A 20,409-nucleotide genomic window follows, 5' to 3' on the forward strand; every position below is an offset into this window, starting at 1 on the left:
TGTCCATCCACTGGTAAACCGAGTCAATTCCTACATCGGCTTCAACCATCACAAAGCTGCTGGCTCTCAGAGACAGCAGGCAGGCCTGCAGTTCCAGACGTGGGATCGTCTTGATTCGCTTCGGAGCCATCAGTGCCTTTCCAAGTAGAAAACTGACATGGGTCTTTCGGTCATCGCGTACAACTCTGGAAAACAAAACGAAGCCATAACCCACTTCTGCACCATCGGACATTGCATGTAACTCCACCCTGACCATCGTACCAAATCCCTTTGGGATGTGGTATCTATTTCTGCGTATGGCAGACAGCTTCTCCAGTGATGCTAGCCAACAACGCAACCATTCTTCGTTCCTTTTAGGGATGGGTTGATCCCACTTAAATCCTTCTCTGGAGAGCTTATGCACCAGTACCTTCGGTGGTAAGAGCACTGGAGCCAAGCTTCCTTCTGGATCAAACAGGGAGGCAATCTGTCTAAGAAGTCCTCTTCTGGTGAACTGCCTCTCCTTGGTGTCAACCTTAAACAACAGGGTATCCGACCCGTATCATCCCTAGGAAGATCTCTGTCCAGTGCCTCTTTGGACAGGCGGTCAGAAGGAATCATTTCCCGCATCTCTGGGTCTGACGTCACAAATTTGGCCAGCCGGAATCCACCCCTCTCCAGTAATGGAACAATCTGGGACGCAGTAACCTTCGTGACTTCATGAGACCCAGACTTTAAGAAGTCATCCATGTAGAAATTCCGCTTCACCGAATTGCACACTTCTGCATCGAAGTATTGTCAACTGTCATCTGCTGTGCAATGCAGCGCGTAAGTAGCATTTCCGGGCAAATGTGCTCCACCAAAGAACGTGACTATTTGCTGGTACTCAACAACCCTTCCATTAATGTCATGATTCTTGTACCACAGAAATTTCATGAGATTCCAATCTTCCCTGAGGGCACAGTCTCTAGTGAACATCGCGTTGATGTCAGCTTGTACTGCAACTTCCCCACTAAGTCGAAACCGCAGCAGGACACCCAACAAGGAATTCAGACGATCTTCATCAATGTATACATGGTTGTTTAGGGAAGTCCCAAGGTACTTGGTGGCTGCATCCCACACAATTCGAATCTTTCCTGGTTTCCTTGGATGGGTGACGTGATGGAATGGTAAGTAGTTCACAACATCATCTGTCTCCAATTACTCTTCAGGAATTTTGTGGATGTACCCATCCTTCAGGTATCCATCAAAGGTCTTCTTGTACTCTTCATGGGCCTTGGGGTCTTTGCGTAGTTTCCTTGTGCTACACAAGCATCTCGCCGCCACTGCTTGATCGTTGGGCAGGTTCTTGTAAGAGTCCTTCAAAGGCATAGGAACATAATACCGGCCTTGGCACCAATAGAACTTCTCCAGAATCTCTTTGGCCACCACATCCTCCACAGAGTTAGGATGGTCAAACGTGTTCTTGGTGCCGGCATACTCAAATTCAGCAATGCCCTCCAGCTGCTGGCTCAGTTCCTCCAAGTCTCCCTTCAACTCTGCTCTCCTGGATGTTTGGTTCTGAATGTGATTGCATTCAATCCATGGAACATTCCCACTACTGCCAAGCAGGCTCCATCCCCATGAATTACGAAATGCAACTGGTTCCCCATCTCGGCCTTCACGGTACTCCAGCTGAACACGTGCCCTGGGCACATCACTCCCTACCAACAGGCCAATCCTTCTGTCAGCAGTATATCGCATAGGCAGATCCTGTAGATGAGGGTATCCACGCCAGACTTTCTCACATGGTATGCGACTGCTCTCTACAGGGATTTCACTCCACGAGTATACTCTGGGAATTATCAGTCGACCATCGCCATTTACGTTCAACACTTCAAGTGACGTCAGAGTGCTGGGCTGTTCCTTCCATCCATGAGCAGTCTTCAGATTGAGCGGTTGAGGATTACTCAGTACCCCCAACTCTCGCAGGAGACCTTCAGAGCAGAGAATGGTTGATGAACAAGAATCCATGACTGTGCAGGTTTTGACTGTCTTGCCCGTCACTGGACTGTACACTCTCACCCCAAAAACTTGGAAGAAGACAGCATCGCTTGAGGAAGCCACACAGCTTTTCACCTTGCCATCTCCTCTTGATCCTGCTGACTGGTTTCCATCCCCATCAGCCTTTCCTCGGTGCAAGAAGGTATGGTGCTTGGCCTGAGATTGACAACCTGGGATGCGGCATTCCTTTCCCAAAGGACAATCCTTCACCATCGAGTGGGTATGATCACCTTCGTTGAGGCAATTATAGCATAATCTATAACGTGCGATCTCCCTCAGCCTGGCTCAAACTGGTTTCTTGGCAAACTTCAGACATTTCCAGAAGATGTGCTCAGCCTGGCTGGGACAACTCCTGCAATTAGTCGACTTCTTGGGGCCACTGGGAGGACTCATCTGGGACACAGAACAGACATTTTGACCAGATTGAGCGGTTGAGGATTACTCAGTACCCCCAACTCTCGCAGGAGACCTTCAGAGCAGAGAATGGTTGATGAACAAGAATCCATGACTGCGCAGGTTTTGACTGTCTTGCCCGTCACTGGACTGTACACTCTCACCCCAAAAACTTGGAAGAAGACAGCATCGCTTGAGGAAGCCACACAGCTTTTCACCTTGCCATCTCCTCTTGATCCTGCTGACTGGTTTCCATCTTCATCAGCCTTTCCTCGGTGCAAGAAGGTATGGTGCTTGGCCTGAGATTGACAACCTGGGATGCGGCATTCCTTTCCCAAAGGACAATCCTTCACCATCGAGTGGGTTTGATCACCTTCGTTGAGGCAATTATAGCATAATCTATAACGTGCGATCTCCCTCAGCCTGGCTCGAACTGGTTTCTTGGCAAACTTCAGACATTTCCAGAAGATGTGCTCAGCCTGGCCGGGACAACTCCTGCAATTAGTCGACTTCTTGGGGCCACTGGGAGAACTCATCTGGGACACAGAACAGACATTTTGACACGGGTCTCCCCGTTGAACATCTCCTGACTTCTTACTGTCAAGCACAGTACCAAACTCGGTGTCATTCAGGGCTTTGGACAACTCTTTGATGAATATGGTGACGTCACGAAACTGTACTGCTTGCTGCTTGTCGCGGATCTTTCTTGCTTTCTTCAGCCAAGAACGCCTATTGCAAGGTGGTAACTTGGAAACGATGTTCACCAAATACGTGGGATGGTCCATAGCGTCTTCCTTTCTCAGGCTTTGCAGTGAGATGAGTGATGAGTCAAGTAGCTCTGCATATTTCTTCATCATCGCCTGGTTATGGTAAACTGACTGACTTTCTTCTCGATTTCCTGGATGATGATATGTGGTTGTCCAAAGTTCGTTCAAAGTGCTTGTTTGGCTTGGCTCCATGCCTTCACTGGATCTGGAATCACGTCAAACTTCTTTATGACATCAGCTACTTGGTCCACGCAGTACTTATGGAGGTACTGGTACAGCTCCCCTGGATCTGAAGTGCGAGCTTCAACATACAAACGAAATGCCGTCTGGAATCGGGTGTAGTCCATCGGGTCTCCATAGAGTCCCTTTATGTCGAGACTGGAGACTTTGCAGGTACGAGACCATCTCCAAGTTGAAACCAGGTCCCGTCTGTTCAGTTCGGCTACTGCCCTTCATCGCCATCAAGCTTTGGGGGTCAAGGGCATTTGCTTGGTCGAACTTCTTGCCATCACCGTCTTTCTGCATTGGTCTCTCCTCGGCTGGCTGTATGGCCCAAGTGTCTAGGAGCCTTTCCCGTTGGACAAATGTCAGATGAGCTTCTCTCGTCCTCTGCAAACCTGAGGTACATGTAAGCTTTCCTTCTCCTGCAGATTCAGTCACCCCCTGCTGATGACTGTTTTCACCACTGGACTGGATTTTTTCAAATGACGTAGACTTCTGTGGCTTCTTGATGGGACCAGAATTTGTGGTTCCCCAATGAAACAACTGATCCTGGTGCCTCCGAACCCAGCTACCTGTATACGACTCCACCCGCTTTTCTGATGAGGCCTGATGGACGTACTGTCTTTCAGCCATTTTCTGCTTGCAAGTCAACTCTCTGTGCTGACCTTTTGACCTTGGTTCTTCACGTTTCTGGCCTTGTTCACCCTTGTGCGATGGCTCATCCATAGCTAGTGCTAGCTTCAGTTGCTACTTATGGCAGCTGTCACGTGACTCTGAGTCAAGGTCACCATTGTAAGCAAAATCCTCATCCGAGAAATCGTGTTTTCTCGAGTCGTCACGGGATCCTCGGTCGTCATCTTCCACAACGTCGTCAAGGCCTTCCCTTTGTAATTCGAAGACCCTTTTATAGCACTCTTTATCTATATTCAGCCTTAGCTGTGCTTCTTCAATTTCAGCCATCCTCAAAGCCGCTTCTAATTTTGCCTCTTTTGTGCTGCCTTCAGCTCAGCTCGGTGTTTCGCCATGTCTGCCTCCATACGAGTGCGCTCAATTTCAAGCTCTCTTCTGAGTGCAGTTGACCTTGAAAATTTGCTTGAGGACTTGGAAAATGTGCTGCCTTTCTTGCCTGAAGACCTTGTCTTTACTGAACGGTTACCGGTAGCATTCTTTATTTGTAATGATTCTGCCATAACATTGGAACTTTGGTGGACATACCGGATGATGACTGACCCTGATCCGGTAAAACTGTAGCAGCTCCATTGACGTTCTTACCCAACATCTTGCTGAGGGATTGAGGCTTGAATCTGGCAATTTCCTACTTCACACCGCTCCGCAACAGCATGCCATGCAGCACTGAAGGAAGTGTTGACTGTAAGCTCTCAGTGGGATTTGCAGGCAGGAATTGGGTCAAGTTGGACACGCACAGACCTATGGTTTGTCACTCTTGGTCTTTATTCCTTGTGACTCTTATCCACAAACATGCATGCAGTCAACACTTTTCCCCTTCCCCACTGAGGTTACGATTACATCGGTGAGATGACTACATCCTATCGTCAGGGCAAGGGATTGTTATAAATTTCAACGGTACGTGGTCTAGAAATTTCGATCAAAGTAACAGTTGCATCTACTCCGCTACCAGGCCCGCGCAAGGGCACCACCAGTCGGACTTACAAAGACCAGCGCGTGAACCAACACGCACGCGTACTCCATTTGTTTGCATTGCACTTTCTGGTTCACAGTGACATCACACTTTGGTACTCGATCTACAATGTATACTGGTACATGTACAAGTACATAAATCAGGTTCAGGTATGTACCGGTAACTGGATCATTCAAAAGACAAGCAGCATTGAAAATAAACACTCTTCCTTTGACTCACATGACATACAGTACAATGTGCATGTAAATGTATAAATTTAAGAGGTCTACCCTGCTGTAATGTTTTAGATGAATGGAAGGCTCCGTGGCCTGTACTGCTGGATGAGATCTAATACTGTATCGGTACCGTACATGTACATGTGCCCACGTGACAACTTGATGAAGATCCACTGCTCATTTTGAACATAAGAAGGAAACTGCTGAAAGTGATACCGGTAGGGTCATTTACAAAGCAGGCAACGACTGGAATGTGCATGGGCTGTTTGGGCAAAGATACAGAATGAGCAGTTGCATACATTATGTGGAAATCTGTCAGTCAGGAAATTGATGACACACATTCATGTACAGTAGGCTACAGTGTAAATTACAGACATTAGAGCGAGGATGAGTGAAGACGAAGCACAGGGAATGTGGGAAATTGTTCCCTGTTTTTGTTCAAAAGTTGTCACTGCCCATGTTGAAGCTGTGGAATGGATCTTAATTATATATAACAGGTTTTTCCCCTTACCCAACGTATATTAATAATGGAATGGATCTTGGAAATTACTGCTCCAATTCCTCAGACAGGCAGTCCCCAGAGACTTCATTTCAATTACAGGGGTATCTCAGTTACATGTATGCCCAATAGTTTGGCAAAGGTCTACAATAGACTTATCCTGGATAGGATACCAGAGGGCTGATTGTTGATCCCATCTTCAGAGGAAACCAAGCTGGCTTGAGACCTGGCAGCGTGTACATACTGTATATAGAATACAAACTTTCAAATGTACATGTACATGTATGATGATACCGGTACATCTTTTACACTCCAAGAAGACATTCTTAGTCCCTTGTTTCTGATTGATGTTGGTTACACAATAAAGAGTGTCTAACGACAACATGTTACACTGGTGTACATGTAGCTGACATGTACAAGTATCAACAATCTACTTGGCTGCCTTATACATGTACATGTATGCCTTCTTGAATCATCATTTGTATCAGTAGTTGTCGTCTGTTTCAAGAGGACAGAATAAATTACTAATTCCTTCATGCTGGACTTTCTTAACTACAGGTTCCTGAACGAGAAAGAATTCTAGGGGTGCATGCCACTGATTTTAGATCTGGGTTCTACATGTCTGCTTTCACCAAGTATATGTACAAAGCTTTTTGGCATGGAATCTTACAGTGTGTACATGAACATGTACATATACACTGTACACTGTCATGACTGCAGTGTACATGTACATGTGCATGTGTACATGTACATGTACTTGTCTACACGTACACCTGTAGGTTGCCTTATGGCAGTGAAATCTGTAGACAAGAACATGTAGTACTCACTTCAACAAAGATAACCTTCTTTAAAGCAACATGCTTGCCAGTTTTGACATACTGTACTTATGTACATATACCGGTACATGCATGGAAACAATGACAAAATCAACACACTCATTGCAACTCGTCTTTGTGTATGCTCCCACTGAGGTTGCCTGCGACTCAGACAAGGATTCCTTTAAAGGTCAACTTTGTGTATGCTCCCACTGAGGTTGCCTGCGACTCAGACAAGGATTCCTTTAAAGGTCAACTTTCCTAATGCGTCTCCTCTGTTCCTCCCCATGACAAGTTGTTTGTACTCGGTGACTTTAATGTGGTTTCAGGCTCTGACAGGTCTGGCTTTGAAGAAGTTGTTGGAAACTACGGCCATGGTACATGTACAGTAAATGATAACTCCATTTGCATGATTTCCTTCTGTCTTGCTCTCCGCCTAGCCATCTCAGGCTCATATTTCAAGTGGAAGAACATCTACAGACTTACCTGGATATCGAATGATGGTCACACAGCCAAAGAGCTTGACCACATACGGGTCAATGATCGGAGCTGCCTGAAGTCTTACCAGGTTTATCGCAGCCCCTGCAAACTCCGATCACCGACTTCTTGCCACACAGGTTCGTATCAATCATTTCACAAAGAAATCTCTGCCTAAATGCCGCCCAGACCACATTCTCCTTCTAACAGACTCCTTGGTGGCAACCAACTACTCTATTGAGGTTCATAACTGCTTTGATGCTCTTGGCGACCTGCCCGACTCTGTTGAAGACTCCTGGGCTGCTTTCCTTGATACTGTTCTTGGTGCCACTGAGAAGGTTGTGCCTGCCTGTCATTTCCAGCATTGCCCCTGGCTTATTGACAGCACCCTTGAAATCATTGAGCAGAAACGAGCTGCCCGTTGAAGCTCCAACCGTGCCAAGAGTCGTTGTCTGGCAGGGATATACATGTACAAAGCCAAGGCAAAACAAGACCTGAACACATGGTGTGACTCCATTGTCTCAGAGGCCAAACGTGGCCTGAGACAAAATAATCTCTGCCCCGCCTTACAGTAGTTCGGCCGTACCACATGTACATTTGTACGTCACAAAAACTGCATGGGTGATTTTGCACAATGGTAGAAAGCATTGTGGGAAGGCAAAAGGACCAAAAATGCCCCTTTTTCCTTCCCACAATGCCTTTATACCATTGCACAAAATCACTCATGCAGTATTTGCGATGAGGCTCATGACCCCACACAAGTTGTCTTGTCTCAGCGGACGACTTGTCTTTCCATTTGATACGCAGTCAAGATGTCCTACTGAGATGGCTCAAAAGTTTGAGTTGCCCCATTGAGTTGACTCAAAGGTTGAGTTGTCCTAAGTCAAGTTGGCAAACGGTTGAGTTTTCCGAGCCCAGACCTACACCTACACTGTACCAGTAGGCTGGGCAGACAGCAGGGCCTAATATTAGGCCTAATGTCTGTGATGCTTTTGAGTCAACTGGTACCTTGGGCGACTTGTACCTTGGATGACTCATACTGTACCTTGGATGACTCGTACCATGGGCAACTCATACATGAGACAACTTGTACCTTGGGCAACTCGTACCTTGAGTTAAGACCACTCATACCTTAATGTTATCAATTCAGTGGTAACTTTCTTGCTCTTCCTTTTCAGCATGTTTAAGATCAGATTTGACAAAAATATCAAGGAAAAATCTTCATAAATCTCCTGGAGAGGTCTCGAGCGCCAAGATTTTCTGCACAGTGCCTCATGTGGGCGTTTGTGCCATTGGTTTACGTGACAGATGTTGCACAACTGCAACGGAAAACGTTGACTGGATAAGAAGTGATGGCTCTATCCCATTCAGAGATGCTCTCTCTTATACATGTAGATTGATTTTAAACGAATAAACTTTGGGTGCTTTTGAATAAAAACACACGTCTATTCGAGGGTGTGTCACTGTGTGATTTACAGTATTTCTGTACGTGGAGAATGTACTGGAGCCTCGGGAGGGTAGAAATAATAAGAATTAAACTTGTGGTAATTACATGTAGGTATTACCAGGGAAAATAGCGGGAATGCATTTTCCTCCCTTCGGGGACTCATCAACTGCTTGATTCAAAACATGAATCAGAATGAGTACAGGTATGGTTTAGTGAGTTGAACGGCACTCACTAGACAGAAAGGTGATTGCCGTCTCTCTGGGTATAATATTTGTGCACAATTAGTTTGAATGGGTTTGATTATTCAAAAGTGAAAGGAGAATATTTCTGGTCTTGTCAGGTTCTTCAGGTGTAGACTTTTTTCATTTTGTGGGAGAATGATGGCTTTGTTTAGTAACTGCTCAGGGGGTGTACTTAATAAAACTTGTTGTCTTGATTTCTTTTGGAAATATTTCTGGTCTTGTTTTTAAATTTTTTTTGGGGGGGACTGGTTGCCTTCCTTATTAAACTTCTTTTTTGGGGGGGGCAAGTTACAACTGACATTACTTTATAAACTTTTGAAGTAAATGAAATCATTACATCACTCCGTCATCACGGTGTACTGCACGGTGACGATTCCAAATTGCATGCAACGACCGTTGGCCACATTGACCAATGTCAGTTGCCTGACCGCGAGTCCACATGCATGACGTCGACGCGTCTCACATTAATGTCACCCCACCAGTGTGTAGGGAAGGCAGTGTAGCCAAATGGCAAATTAATGATAACAATTGACTATGAAATCAAATTATTGTTCAAGTTAATTACAATTATAATATGCTCTGAGCAAGCTCTGATTGCTGTGAAGGTACGAGACTACGCGAAGGTATGAGTTGTCTTTACTGGAGGTACAGGTACGAGTTGTCCAAGGTGCCACTTGGCAAAGGTACAAGTTGGTATAGGCCTAGTTACGTTGAATTGATGGTACTAGTTGTCCAAGGTATGAATTGTCCAAGGTACAAGTTGACCTGTTCTCATCTGTGACTGTATACTGTAGTTGCCAGGTCCCACTTACCATGCTTACTGTGAAAACCAATCAGACTTAATTTTGCCTACTATTAAAATAAGGGAACTGGCGACTATACGGTCACCAACATTATTCAACTGAACAGGATCAAACAATATGCACTGAAACGAACATGACCAAACTTACCATACAGGAGATAACGAACTCCATGGCCAAGAAGCAAAAGAAGAAGAAGACTAAATGCGACAATTTTAGCATTATTTTCATCCACTTTATCAGGCATTTCCTTGGCCCCTTGTTTAGACGCGGTTTTACCCGGTGAAGCAGTTGCCATCTCTGAATTTAGACTGGTGTTTTTTATATTAGGGCTCTGTCTGCCCATGGGATATGCAGTTTTAAATTACACCTGACGTCTAGGTAGGTAGGCTCGGAGATACATGTACATGTAGGACATAGATCTGCGCGTACGTGTACGGTCTAACCATCTAACAAACAAAATCAGCCTGGCCTTCAGTGTAGATTATATGTACCGGTCGAGTCGACATGATCGAATGAGATAGCCCGACGTTTGTTGACAACGAAATTTTGACAAAATCAGAAGCCACGTTATCTGCTGACTAATACCACACTTTGAGACTCCTTCGGTTTTTACAGCAACTCTTCGTGTGTCCACTAGCATTCCAATCTTAGCGCTTAACTCTCCATGATTATGAGTCCAGTCCGGATTTTTCTCTGTCAATTAACTAAACAGCGCCCTCTCGTGGTACAGATAATATACTGCGCTCATTATATCATGCCGATTTGGATGAAGAAAGTCATAACTGAAGAACCCTCAAATCGAGTGTAAAACTGCGTCGTTTTTGTGACTGGTGAGTGGGTGCTTATTTCAGGTAATGATTATTATTATTATTTTTTATGAATGTACTGCGATTCTTTTGATGAACTATTTGTCAAGGGATTGTTAATTTTGGGTGCAATGATAGCATTTGGGAGCGGGGATGGGATCCTGGTAGAGTGATGTATAGAGCAAGACGTTACCTGGTGCTAATGTTACCCGGAAGTTTGTGCACTAGGCCCCTCCTCACTATTTCTGTATCTAACTCGAAATCATGGATGTGGACTATGCACGGGTTAGTAAACAAGCAGTGGGAACTAACGACTGTGATGGCATCGTTGTCAGGTCCCTAATTTCACCATTTAGCATTAGGCCAAGTGCAAAAATCTATGAGACTGAAATATTTTAAAGTAAATGCTACCATTTTTTCCTGTGAAATTTGACTCTTTAGGATATGTTATCACATGCTAGTTGCAAATTAATGATGTCCATAAAACTCTGCCCAAAGAAAATTTGCCCCAGAAAAAAAACCCGCAAAATAAAGAAAAAAATCAACTAATTCATCTAAAAAGAAATACCCCTATGTGTGAGTTGGAAGGTTTAATTTTACTCTCTATTGGACACTTTTGCACATTCATGAATTGTGTGGCCCCCATGACCACATCTAAATGTTAAAGTCATGGCTGCATATTGCACACACACCTTATAAAGTGGCTGTTCTTAATTTCTTTTGAATCCGTGCAACTAGTTGATTAACACTGCTACAGAAGTTGGAATATAAAAAAAATTGAAGGCATCTTGAAACAAAAAATATCAATAAATGGCCCTAGCTCTCCTTTTTCACAAAACATGTTTATTTTTTTTACTTGTCCTCAAAATGTTATGTACACCTGAAATCCATGCTTTTTTGTGTGAATTATTGCAGGAGTTGGTTTCTGGTTTATAGCCTTGACAGAAGTTGAAGAATGGGCTCAGAGAATACCGTCAAAGCCGTTGTTGTCATAGCGATCATTGCCGTGCTTCTTGTTATTATCCTAGTGCCTTCATCTTTTCATGGAGTGGAGTATTATCAGGTGAGGTGTTATGAAATTGTTCACTTTAAGCTTTGGGGAATTTTTGTGGTTTCCTCCATACTTTATGCACACTTTGTACATGTACATGTATGTAGTATCCCTTCATTCTCAATGCCTGGAAATTTGTCCATACCTAGGACATACTGTACATATGCAAATACACCCACACTTATGTTACATACCTAGTTTGGACATTCTTTTGTTTTCGTGTAAAGAAAACTCGGTGAAAATACTCATTTTTCTTGAACTTGGAGCGTGATTTATTTTCAGCAGGATTTTTTTTTTCTTGACTCTTCTTTTTCCATTCACGACAGATGACCCAAACCCCCAAATACCTCTAAACTTCTTTTTCAGAGAAGGGGAAATGTCCTGTGGACATGTGTAAGTCCACAGAATGTTTTCCCTTCTCCCATCATGTGGACATCTTTTGTTCAAAAGTCCACACTAGGTATGTAAGGTTAGTACCGTACATGTACGTAGTTGCATATGAAAGATCACAGTGAATTCAAATCATTAAGTGACTATGTGCTGGCCTTTCATATTGAATTAGAAATGCCTCTTACCACACTCTGAACAAAAGACAGGTGCATGGGCATAATTAGCTTAAATCAGTATAACTTTGAAGAATCTGGTCATATACACTGCAGATCAGCAGGTAACATTCCAGTGCTGCATTTTAATTTGTGGGTGTGTTTTGTTGTTTTATACAGTTTGGTTTTGTTCGAAGGAAATCAACTGGATCGGTGAACACTGACAAAGTCTATACAAGTGGCTACTATTTAATTGGCATAGATTATGAATTCAAGAACTTCAAAGCCGATGCCCACTTTGTTGACTTGGAGTCTGTTGCTGTTTTCACCAGTGATAGATTAGAGGTGAGGTTGACTGAGGTTGTAGTGAGTAGAAATGTGACAAGTGCAGTTTGCTGTGTGGTTCTTCCAGTTCTTTTGAAAGAAATTTAAGAGGAAACTTCATGTGGTTCTGTGTTTAATCACAAAGGAAATCCATGTTGAAGAGGTAGTTTTAGTAAACTGTCAGGTTTAAAAACTGTTATGGAAACCCTAGGGGCCCCAAATCCTGCAACTGTTGGAGAATAAAGCACAATTTGAGTTAAAGTCTGTACATCTAGAGAAAGTAGAATTGATTGTGTTATTAACTGAAACTTAAACATCAAGTCAGTTTTTCATTCACCCTACGCACCAATACCATTGTAGCAATGCATTTATAAGGTGCCTAGTATCCAACACTATCTGTCATTCAAAGGCATGGATATGTTATAATCCATGCACATTGGCTCACAACAGGCAATCATTTCTGAGACCATCTCAGCTCCCTGGGGAATATATACTAGCCTGATGTTGCCATATCAGACAGAAACAGCAAAACAGAGAAATTAATGTGAATTTTCCTACATTTTCAGATGCTGTTATGGCTTGAGGACAGACGAAACTGCATTTTTCGTCAAATGCAAATACTGTCATATACTTATCTGATTGGTCCCAAGTACTGAATGACAAGTTTCTTTAGTTGTCCAATGACAGACTCTGTTGTCTTTGAAAACCGATGCACTTATGGGCTGCATTTGCATGTGTTGCTCTTGATACTTGCGGGTGCAGGAGAATAATAAAGGTGTACCATTCTTGGATTACATCATCTGTATGGAAAACATGTACACGTACATGCACCTGTCTGCCATCTTGAAATAACCGTGTGATACAAGGGCTCCTGGCACAATGGGTGAAGCTCTTGCTTACTATGGGTCATACCCCTTACCGTTTATGTAGGGTAACACACTCTGTGCAACCCTGTTAATGTCGCTTGTGTAATGTGGGATGTTTTATTGTCTGGGAATGTTGTGGCTAGAGATACATGTAGCTATAACATGTTCCAGTTGAGTGTACTGGTGAGTGGCTGCAACCACTTCCATTAGACGTGCATGAGAAAGCTAGCCACAGCCAGAACTTTCAGACGCAGTCTCATTCAAATAACAAAGATCATTCATTAACAGTGTCGCTAAAAATTTTCTCTTGCAGTAAAGTAATTTTAAAATGTTATATAGAAATAGATTACGGACTTGAATTATTGAAGAGCAGATGAGAATATGGACAAAAGATTATTGCTTTTGTTGTCAACAGAAACGATACGTGTTTCCTTTGCAGGTCAGGTTAGACTGCACTTTCCAGTATTTCTTGCGGGAAGAAGATTTGCAGGATCTTCATGATACGTATGACATTCAGTATGAGGATATCCTTCGTAACAATGCCATTGATGAACTGAAGGGAGCCACAGTGGACTTTAGTACGCGGGACTTTGGTGAGAAGAGAGCTGAGATTGAGAAGACTATGTTTAATGCAGTTAAGAAACGTCTGGGAGGAAACTGTTGTAAACCTGGATGTCAGAACTCACCAGAAGGTTGGTAGCCAATTTATCTTTGTTCCAAAGCATTTCAAGTCGGCAATATTTTTGTTAGATTAAAGACTTGTCTAAAGTAATTGGTGTGGTTGTACTCATGGTATAATTTGCGTTTATTCTGTTAATTACATGTCAATAATGTAAAAGGAGTTTACACTAAATTACAGTGTTGTGGTCAAGTACTTGTAAGTATCAAGTTATCTTCCAAATATTGAACTGGTTAGGAGGGAACAAAGCTGAAGAACATGAGCACTGGAAGGTAAACGTATAAAGGAAAGGTTTAATACAAAATATGATGACCACTGTGCGTACTATCACTGTTTAATAGAAAAAAAATTAAATAGCAAATTACGGGAAAAGTACTTGGCCAAATACTTTTCAAGTACTTACATGGAAGTCCTTAAAACTTTGTTTTTACAAAATTGAGAAGTCTTAAATTTTATTTGTGATTTTTTTTGTGCGTTAACCACTTCCTGTCGGGGATTCTGGATCCGGACGTGTATGCTTTATATGTGTGGCCGGGGTCTCCGAACTCGGACAAAGGGAACAGGGCCTTGTAACAAAAGACCGTACTCGAAACAAAAGACCAGGTTGCTGGACATTACCCACATTTTTTTACTTTCAAAAGTGGAGATAATCCAGCCCTGTTTGAAACAGTTTGGGGCATTTAGAGCGAGCGGATTACCACCGGGGACAAAAGCGCTCCACCACCGCAGCGATGAGCCACATAGCACCGCTGCACGCTAATCTGGCCCCTATTGAAAAGAGGTCAGCAGTGCACTGAGCCAGGTTCATGAACAAAAGAAAGTTTTATAACACCGCACAATCTTGGCTCTTTTTACAAGGCTGCAGGCCTGGCTGAAATACTCAGGCATCAATAGATTTTGTCTGTCAGGCTAGAGGGGCCACCAGACAGTCCTTCACATGCTTGTCAGTGTGCAGTAAATAAAGAAAGGAATTTAGGATAAAGTGCAAGTGTGGTGCATTTTAGACACCCAAACTCCTCCAAGACTACCATATCTGCTAAGCACAAAAGAATAATCAAATGATGGATGAAACCTGCACAAACTGGCTCTGTGGAGTCGACCTATTATTTGTAACATGCACTCTTTGTTCAGTTATTTTGAAAAGTTTTTTAAATACCTATAAAAGTGTTCCAAAGTTACATGTTCATGTACCCTGCTTAATTTTGCTCCAACAGGTTGTGAAGTTGGATGTAAAAAAGTTGAAGATTGCACCAAGGAAGACAAGGGATTCTTTGCGGATGTGCGCTACTTCCAGCTTGGGTTTGTGGACATCCCTGATGATGTCATCAGCCGCAACTTGCAGACGCTGACACAGTTGGAAGATGGCTTTCGTGAGGAGTACATCCAGCTAGCTCAGCTTGTTAGAATACGTACCGAAGAAATGGTGAGCCAACTCTCTCGTAAGAGATGTTTATGGGACATGTGGTCATAGATTGGGCGTGTGATCGTGTTGCAGAATTAACTTGTGCCAGTCAGCCAAAATTAAGTTGAGTCTCCGCAGTTTAGCTTTTTCATCACCACGATCTTTCTTGCTGGATGTGAGATAAAGAAATTTCACATGCGTGCATGTAGCAGTTCGTGTGAGGGACATCTTGCACTCATAAGGATATATGAGTTAGACTTTTTGGACTCATTTTTTATAGCAGCAATGAGATTAGTGATACAGTACTCAAGACAAGATATGTGCAATACAACGCTAGTATAATGAACATAAGGGGGTCCCAGTCTAGTGGTCATTTGGTATAGATGAAGTGAGTTTAGTTGCCAATTCACCTGGCCCCTGGCCTGTTCAGATTGTGTGATGAACTGACTTGCCAATATCAGCGCGTTCCAACTTGAATTGGGAAAAGGTGGATCTTGATCTGGCATTTTGGTGTGATCGTTATTTTACCGCAACGAAACCATAAGTTGCGTTCCCACTTACGCTTGAACCACCTTTTCGCACGGAAATGTCGAGACCCTGTTTTGGGTGCGGTGTTCTACTGACGTGACGACCTTGAATCAGACCAAATGTTCAGCCTAGTACATTGTCTCTTCAAACTTTGCTACCGTTTTTGATACTCTGTCACACGCTGCGGGCTATACGTTAACAAGGAATTAGTTTAGAAATTACACAAATGAAAAAGGTTAAACGGATGAATGCGCAACGAAAATTGTGAAAGGGCAAGGTACACATCGCGGCATGCATGCATTGCGCATGTAGCGGTATGGTGACACATTTTGCTAGCCCGTAGTTCGGCAGTTGTTTATTGTGCTTGCTGTGCAAAACATATTTTTTGTTCATCAGACCACAAATCTTTCGTGCCACTCCATGCACGGACGGATGTTGACAGGTCATATTGCCAGATCAGATCCACCTTTTGCATTCCCATCAGATCGTTTAAAAATCCATGCCAATATCTTTTTTGTCTTCACAAAACACCTTTCAACTACCCCTTCTCACGCTAAACCGCTTGCTTTTGCAATTTTTGAAAAGAAACTTCCGTCATTTTCACAAGTTCCACTCGCGTTTCGCTGTCGCAGTGGTGAAAACAAGTGCGCAAAGCTCAATGCATGAAGGCAAAGCTGCGCTGGTTCCCACCACACCATGCTCATGCAAAAGAACATGTGATGGAAATGTGGTAACCAGTCTTTACATCCCGGTCACAGGTCGATTAATTATAAAAACTACATCGATGTCGTACAGGCATGCAGCCATACAGCTGCTGGTCGAAAAAACATTGATGTTGGAAGAGGATTTCTGCAAGTTAATTCACAGAACTTAGTCTGTTATTTATGTATTTATTTTCTGTGCTCATGAGTTCCTGCCACTGCAAGCAGTTTATCGCCCGTCCGTCTGGATGCATCATGGACGCTTACCACGCAATACACGAACATTGCTGTCCAGTTTGCCGTCGTGATTACCTGACTAGCCTTGTGTGATTTGTCTGTAATTCTTGTGAATTGTCGACTGCAGAAATTTTTTACATATATCAAGACATGTTTTTATCACTGTTGGAGACAATATTTGAAAGCTTTCATCCCCATTCAGGCTATTACATCAGCACAAAAAATTTACCAAACGAAATTCCGACCTACTGATACTATTTTTGAGAGGCATGTAATCGGAAACAGAAGTGGCCTAAACAGTGAATGAGAATAGTGTGCACGTGCGGTATCGTGCCGTATGTGCTATGCCACGCTATGCTGTTTGTGGCATTCACGGTCGCTTATCGCCCTATCGCGCGAGCATCACGTTTCAAAAACACAAGTTAAAACACATCCACAACGACTCAGTTTTTGCGATCTTGTATTTATTATCACGAAAAGCATTTTTTTTTTATCTAAGTTTTAACAGGTAGGCTTATTCTGAATTTTTCACTAGCCCACCAGGCAACCAAGGAACCAAGATTAGGTAGCCCAGACCATTTTTTGCTAGAATTTGTACACCGGGCTAGTACTATTTTGAGGCCTGGTCGTCTGTGCATTATGTCGAATGTATGGTCTTTCTCTTCAATATTTCAAGTTTTGGGTTATATTCTCACAGGAAGTTGGATTTCCAAGTGAAGTCCAGCCATCATTAATTTGTGGCCAAATATTGTGTGTAACTCTGTTATACTAGTGCCATTCTAAAGCACTGGACCCATGGCTACATGGCCGTTTCCACATGCATGTACTGTCCATATACCAGAGTTTATTTAAATTTTCATTTGCGTTTCCAGTCGTCATCGGCCCTAAATTAATTTCAATTCAAGCATATTTCAGTGCTTGGTAAAAGGTTATGGAACGTTTTGGAGCCAAGGGCAACGTCTGTGACGTTGTAGTGTAACAAAAATTCCTTCTTTTCCTGCCATAGTTGATGTGTGGTTACACCTGCCACTTTTCTGAAAAGGGAAAGTGTAACTGCTTCATGAAATAAGAATTCGATTCGAGAAGAGAGTTTTAAATGAAATGATACAAAGCATGAGATAAACCACTTTAGACTGAAGTATTTCATGTTGGACTTTGAAACAGGTGACACAGATTCAAAATGCAGCCGAAGAGATATCCCAGAATGCAACTGCCCAAGCTGCGCTGATCCTGTCCCAGGCAAACGCTGAGGCCCGAGCAGTCGTAGAGGATTCCTACAACCGTGGGCTGTCCAAACTCTACACTGATCTAGGCATCACGAACCAAGACCAAAAAGCCTCCCTCAACTACATTAGGACATTACGAGACCAGACTAATGTGTTCTTGACAGTGAACTTCAATACGTTGGTGACAGGGCCAGTGTATGGTGGCCAGACATAAAACAGGCTACATGGTGGCCATGATAAAGGAAAATCTTGTTTCAGGTATAGAGCTTTCTTCAAGATACCAGTTTATAGAAGCAGGTTTGTATAATAATTACTTTTCAAGTTAAACAGAATTTGTGTACTGTTAAGGAATGTTTGTGATTATAACACCTCACCAACAGATTCTGTATCTTGATTGGCTGAGAGCTAGTCACGTGGCATTTGCTTTTTTTGCTATCTTGCTTTACATGATCAAAAGAACCATGCCCGTAGCAGACAGAGAATTACATGCATAATTACCAGCATTGAGTGCAAATGTGTATTGGTGTACATGATGCACATTGTGGGAATTCCAAAGTGCTGATACTAAAGAGCTTGGTTCAGACATTGCATAAAAAGGTGGTTTGGAAAAGTACTGATAAATTATCTACAAATTTGGGTTCAAACAGATCAAATAACCTATTGCTGGTTATCGCTCAACTCAAGCAGAATCTGTGGGAGAGGTATTGTCAAACAAATACTGACTTGTTGATCTCATGGTGAAGTAAAACTAGTCTCTCAGGAGAGCATTCAGGAGCATTCTATTTTCCCTTAACTTCGCCTTAGAAAAATGAAATGTTCCATGGATCACCTTTGGAGGCTAGTTTTACCACACCACTCGAAGCAGTCAGTATTTGTATCTCATTGAATGCTGAGAAATGTGTCAAATAACGTGATAGAGCCTGGAAGTGGATTCATGAGGTGTACTTCTAAAGGGGAAAGTGAACAATTAGGATTTCACACAGAAAAATGGCTATTGTGAAATATTTCTATTTTATCAATTCTTAAAGACCTTCAAATTGCCCGTTTTGAAATGAGAAAAAAATTCATATTCAGCAATCACTGGAACATATGCAGCACAAGGCTGTATCCAAATCAGTTGGCTGTGGTTTAACACATAAATGTATCTATGGGATCTTGCTGCAGCTACTTCTGAGTGGCTTACTCGGCTGGACCTTGGAGCTATAGCTCCATGGCTGTGGACTTACCATTTCAAGTCGCTGCCTAATTTGCATGTGAGTTGTACATACAATATGTATAGATTGGACGCACAAGGATACTGAAGGTCACTGGATGGACTGTTACTTTCCTGCACTGTGATTAAACCATTAAGAGAGATTCTGTTTCAATGTGGCTGCATTTTTATACAATTGTATAAATACTTTAAATACTGTGTTTACTGCGTATCTTAAATAAAATATAAAATAACCCAAACCATGTACTTCTGAGGCATCAATGCGAAGGTTTTACTTCTAATCTGAGGCTGCATCTGACACTATTGTCTACATGTAGGGCTAAGTGCAGGTCATCCACCATTCAAAATCTTAAAGCGGGAACAAGCCAACATGGCCATACCTCTGGACACCTATTTTAGACAAGGCTCGAGATTAAAAAAAAAGCTTGACAAAGACAGATTTTAGTAGCAGAATAATGTGATATTTGGACAGTCTGAATTCTTGTTTTGTATTTAACAGTAGAGATTCCAGAAAATAGCTTAGCTTTGTCATGAGGAGTCACTGATAGCTGATTTCTGGCTGGGTTTTTCTCGTGAAAAATTAGGCACATTGTAATCTATGTCTCAGTTTGCAGCACTTACTCAATGTGCAGATGACATTTGTTAATGTTTAGAAACCCCATCATCACCTGTATCATATTTATATATCAATTGTGTTTATTCCCTGATGAATCTAGAAAAGCAGGAGTGCAGAGAGTAAGCAGCCAGGAGGTTGGGGATAGAACAGGTCTCAGAGGAATATGGTCTGATATTTAATAGAATATTACAGTCATTAAGCCTAACAATTATGCAGTTCTTAATTGGATTCCAAGTAACTTAGTGGTAGCAATCTTTGAAGGTATTCATACAAATATAATTCAAATTTATAGTTTCTGAAATCTGAGAAAAATTTCAGTAGTGTGAATTATATTTACACTCCTTCCTTCAGTGGCAAGTACTTCTTTCAAATGACATTTCTTCATGTTTATCTATTCTTTAATCTACATGTATTTTAGTTTAACTTTAGCCCACTGTTCAGAATGTTCATTTGGTCAGTAGGCAGTTTTTGGTGTTAGAAAACTCAAATGTACATGTAAATGAAGCTACATATTTGGAGTTTTCCCTCCATCAGTAATTCACTAATTGGTATATCTATTCACATTTTTGTACTGAGATAATTTGTGTTTCATGATCTGTAGATATTCCAGAATGATAAGTGTGACTATTAAATGTGATGACATTTAGGTAACAGAG

At 42.4% G+C, this 20,409-nt stretch overlaps 2 protein-coding genes across 5 annotated transcripts in view; one reads left to right on the forward strand and one right to left on the reverse strand.

Moving 5' to 3' along the window:
- Positions 1-10,250, reverse strand: part of casd1 (CAS1 domain containing 1) — a 51,572-nt gene extending 41,322 nt beyond the window's left edge. The window contains exon 1 of the mRNA XM_022255957.2: positions 9,710-10,250. Coding sequence (XP_022111649.2) covers positions 9,710-9,905 — 196 coding nt within the window. The 5' untranslated portion in view covers positions 9,906-10,250. The remainder of the gene's footprint in view (positions 1-9,709) is intronic.
- Positions 10,251-10,270: 20 nt separating this feature from the next.
- Positions 10,271-20,408, forward strand: LOC110990886 (uncharacterized). 4 transcript variants are annotated; one of them, XM_022255979.2, is made up of 6 exons: positions 10,271-10,392; positions 11,284-11,431; positions 12,142-12,306; positions 13,591-13,843; positions 15,045-15,253; positions 17,863-20,408. In XM_022255979.2, exons 2-6 carry the CDS (start codon positions 11,324-11,326, stop codon positions 18,136-18,138), a joined length of 1,011 nt encoding a protein of 336 aa, XP_022111671.1. In that variant the 5' UTR covers positions 10,271-10,392; positions 11,284-11,323; the 3' UTR covers positions 18,139-20,408. The 4 variants fall into 4 exon arrangements, with proteins under 4 accessions (XP_022111671.1, XP_022111664.1, XP_022111679.1 ...); XM_022255972.2 differs by having other exon boundaries at positions 10,279-10,413; XM_022255987.2 differs by having other exon boundaries at positions 10,297-10,413; positions 11,305-11,431.
- The last annotated feature ends 1 nt before the right edge of the window (position 20,409 follows it).

The sequence above is a fragment of the Acanthaster planci genome, linkage group LG03 (genome assembly GCF_054643075.1).
Source record: "Acanthaster planci isolate LZ-2023a linkage group LG03, COTS_SCS, whole genome shotgun sequence".
Lineage (NCBI taxonomy): Eukaryota > Metazoa > Echinodermata > Asteroidea > Valvatida > Acanthasteridae > Acanthaster > Acanthaster planci.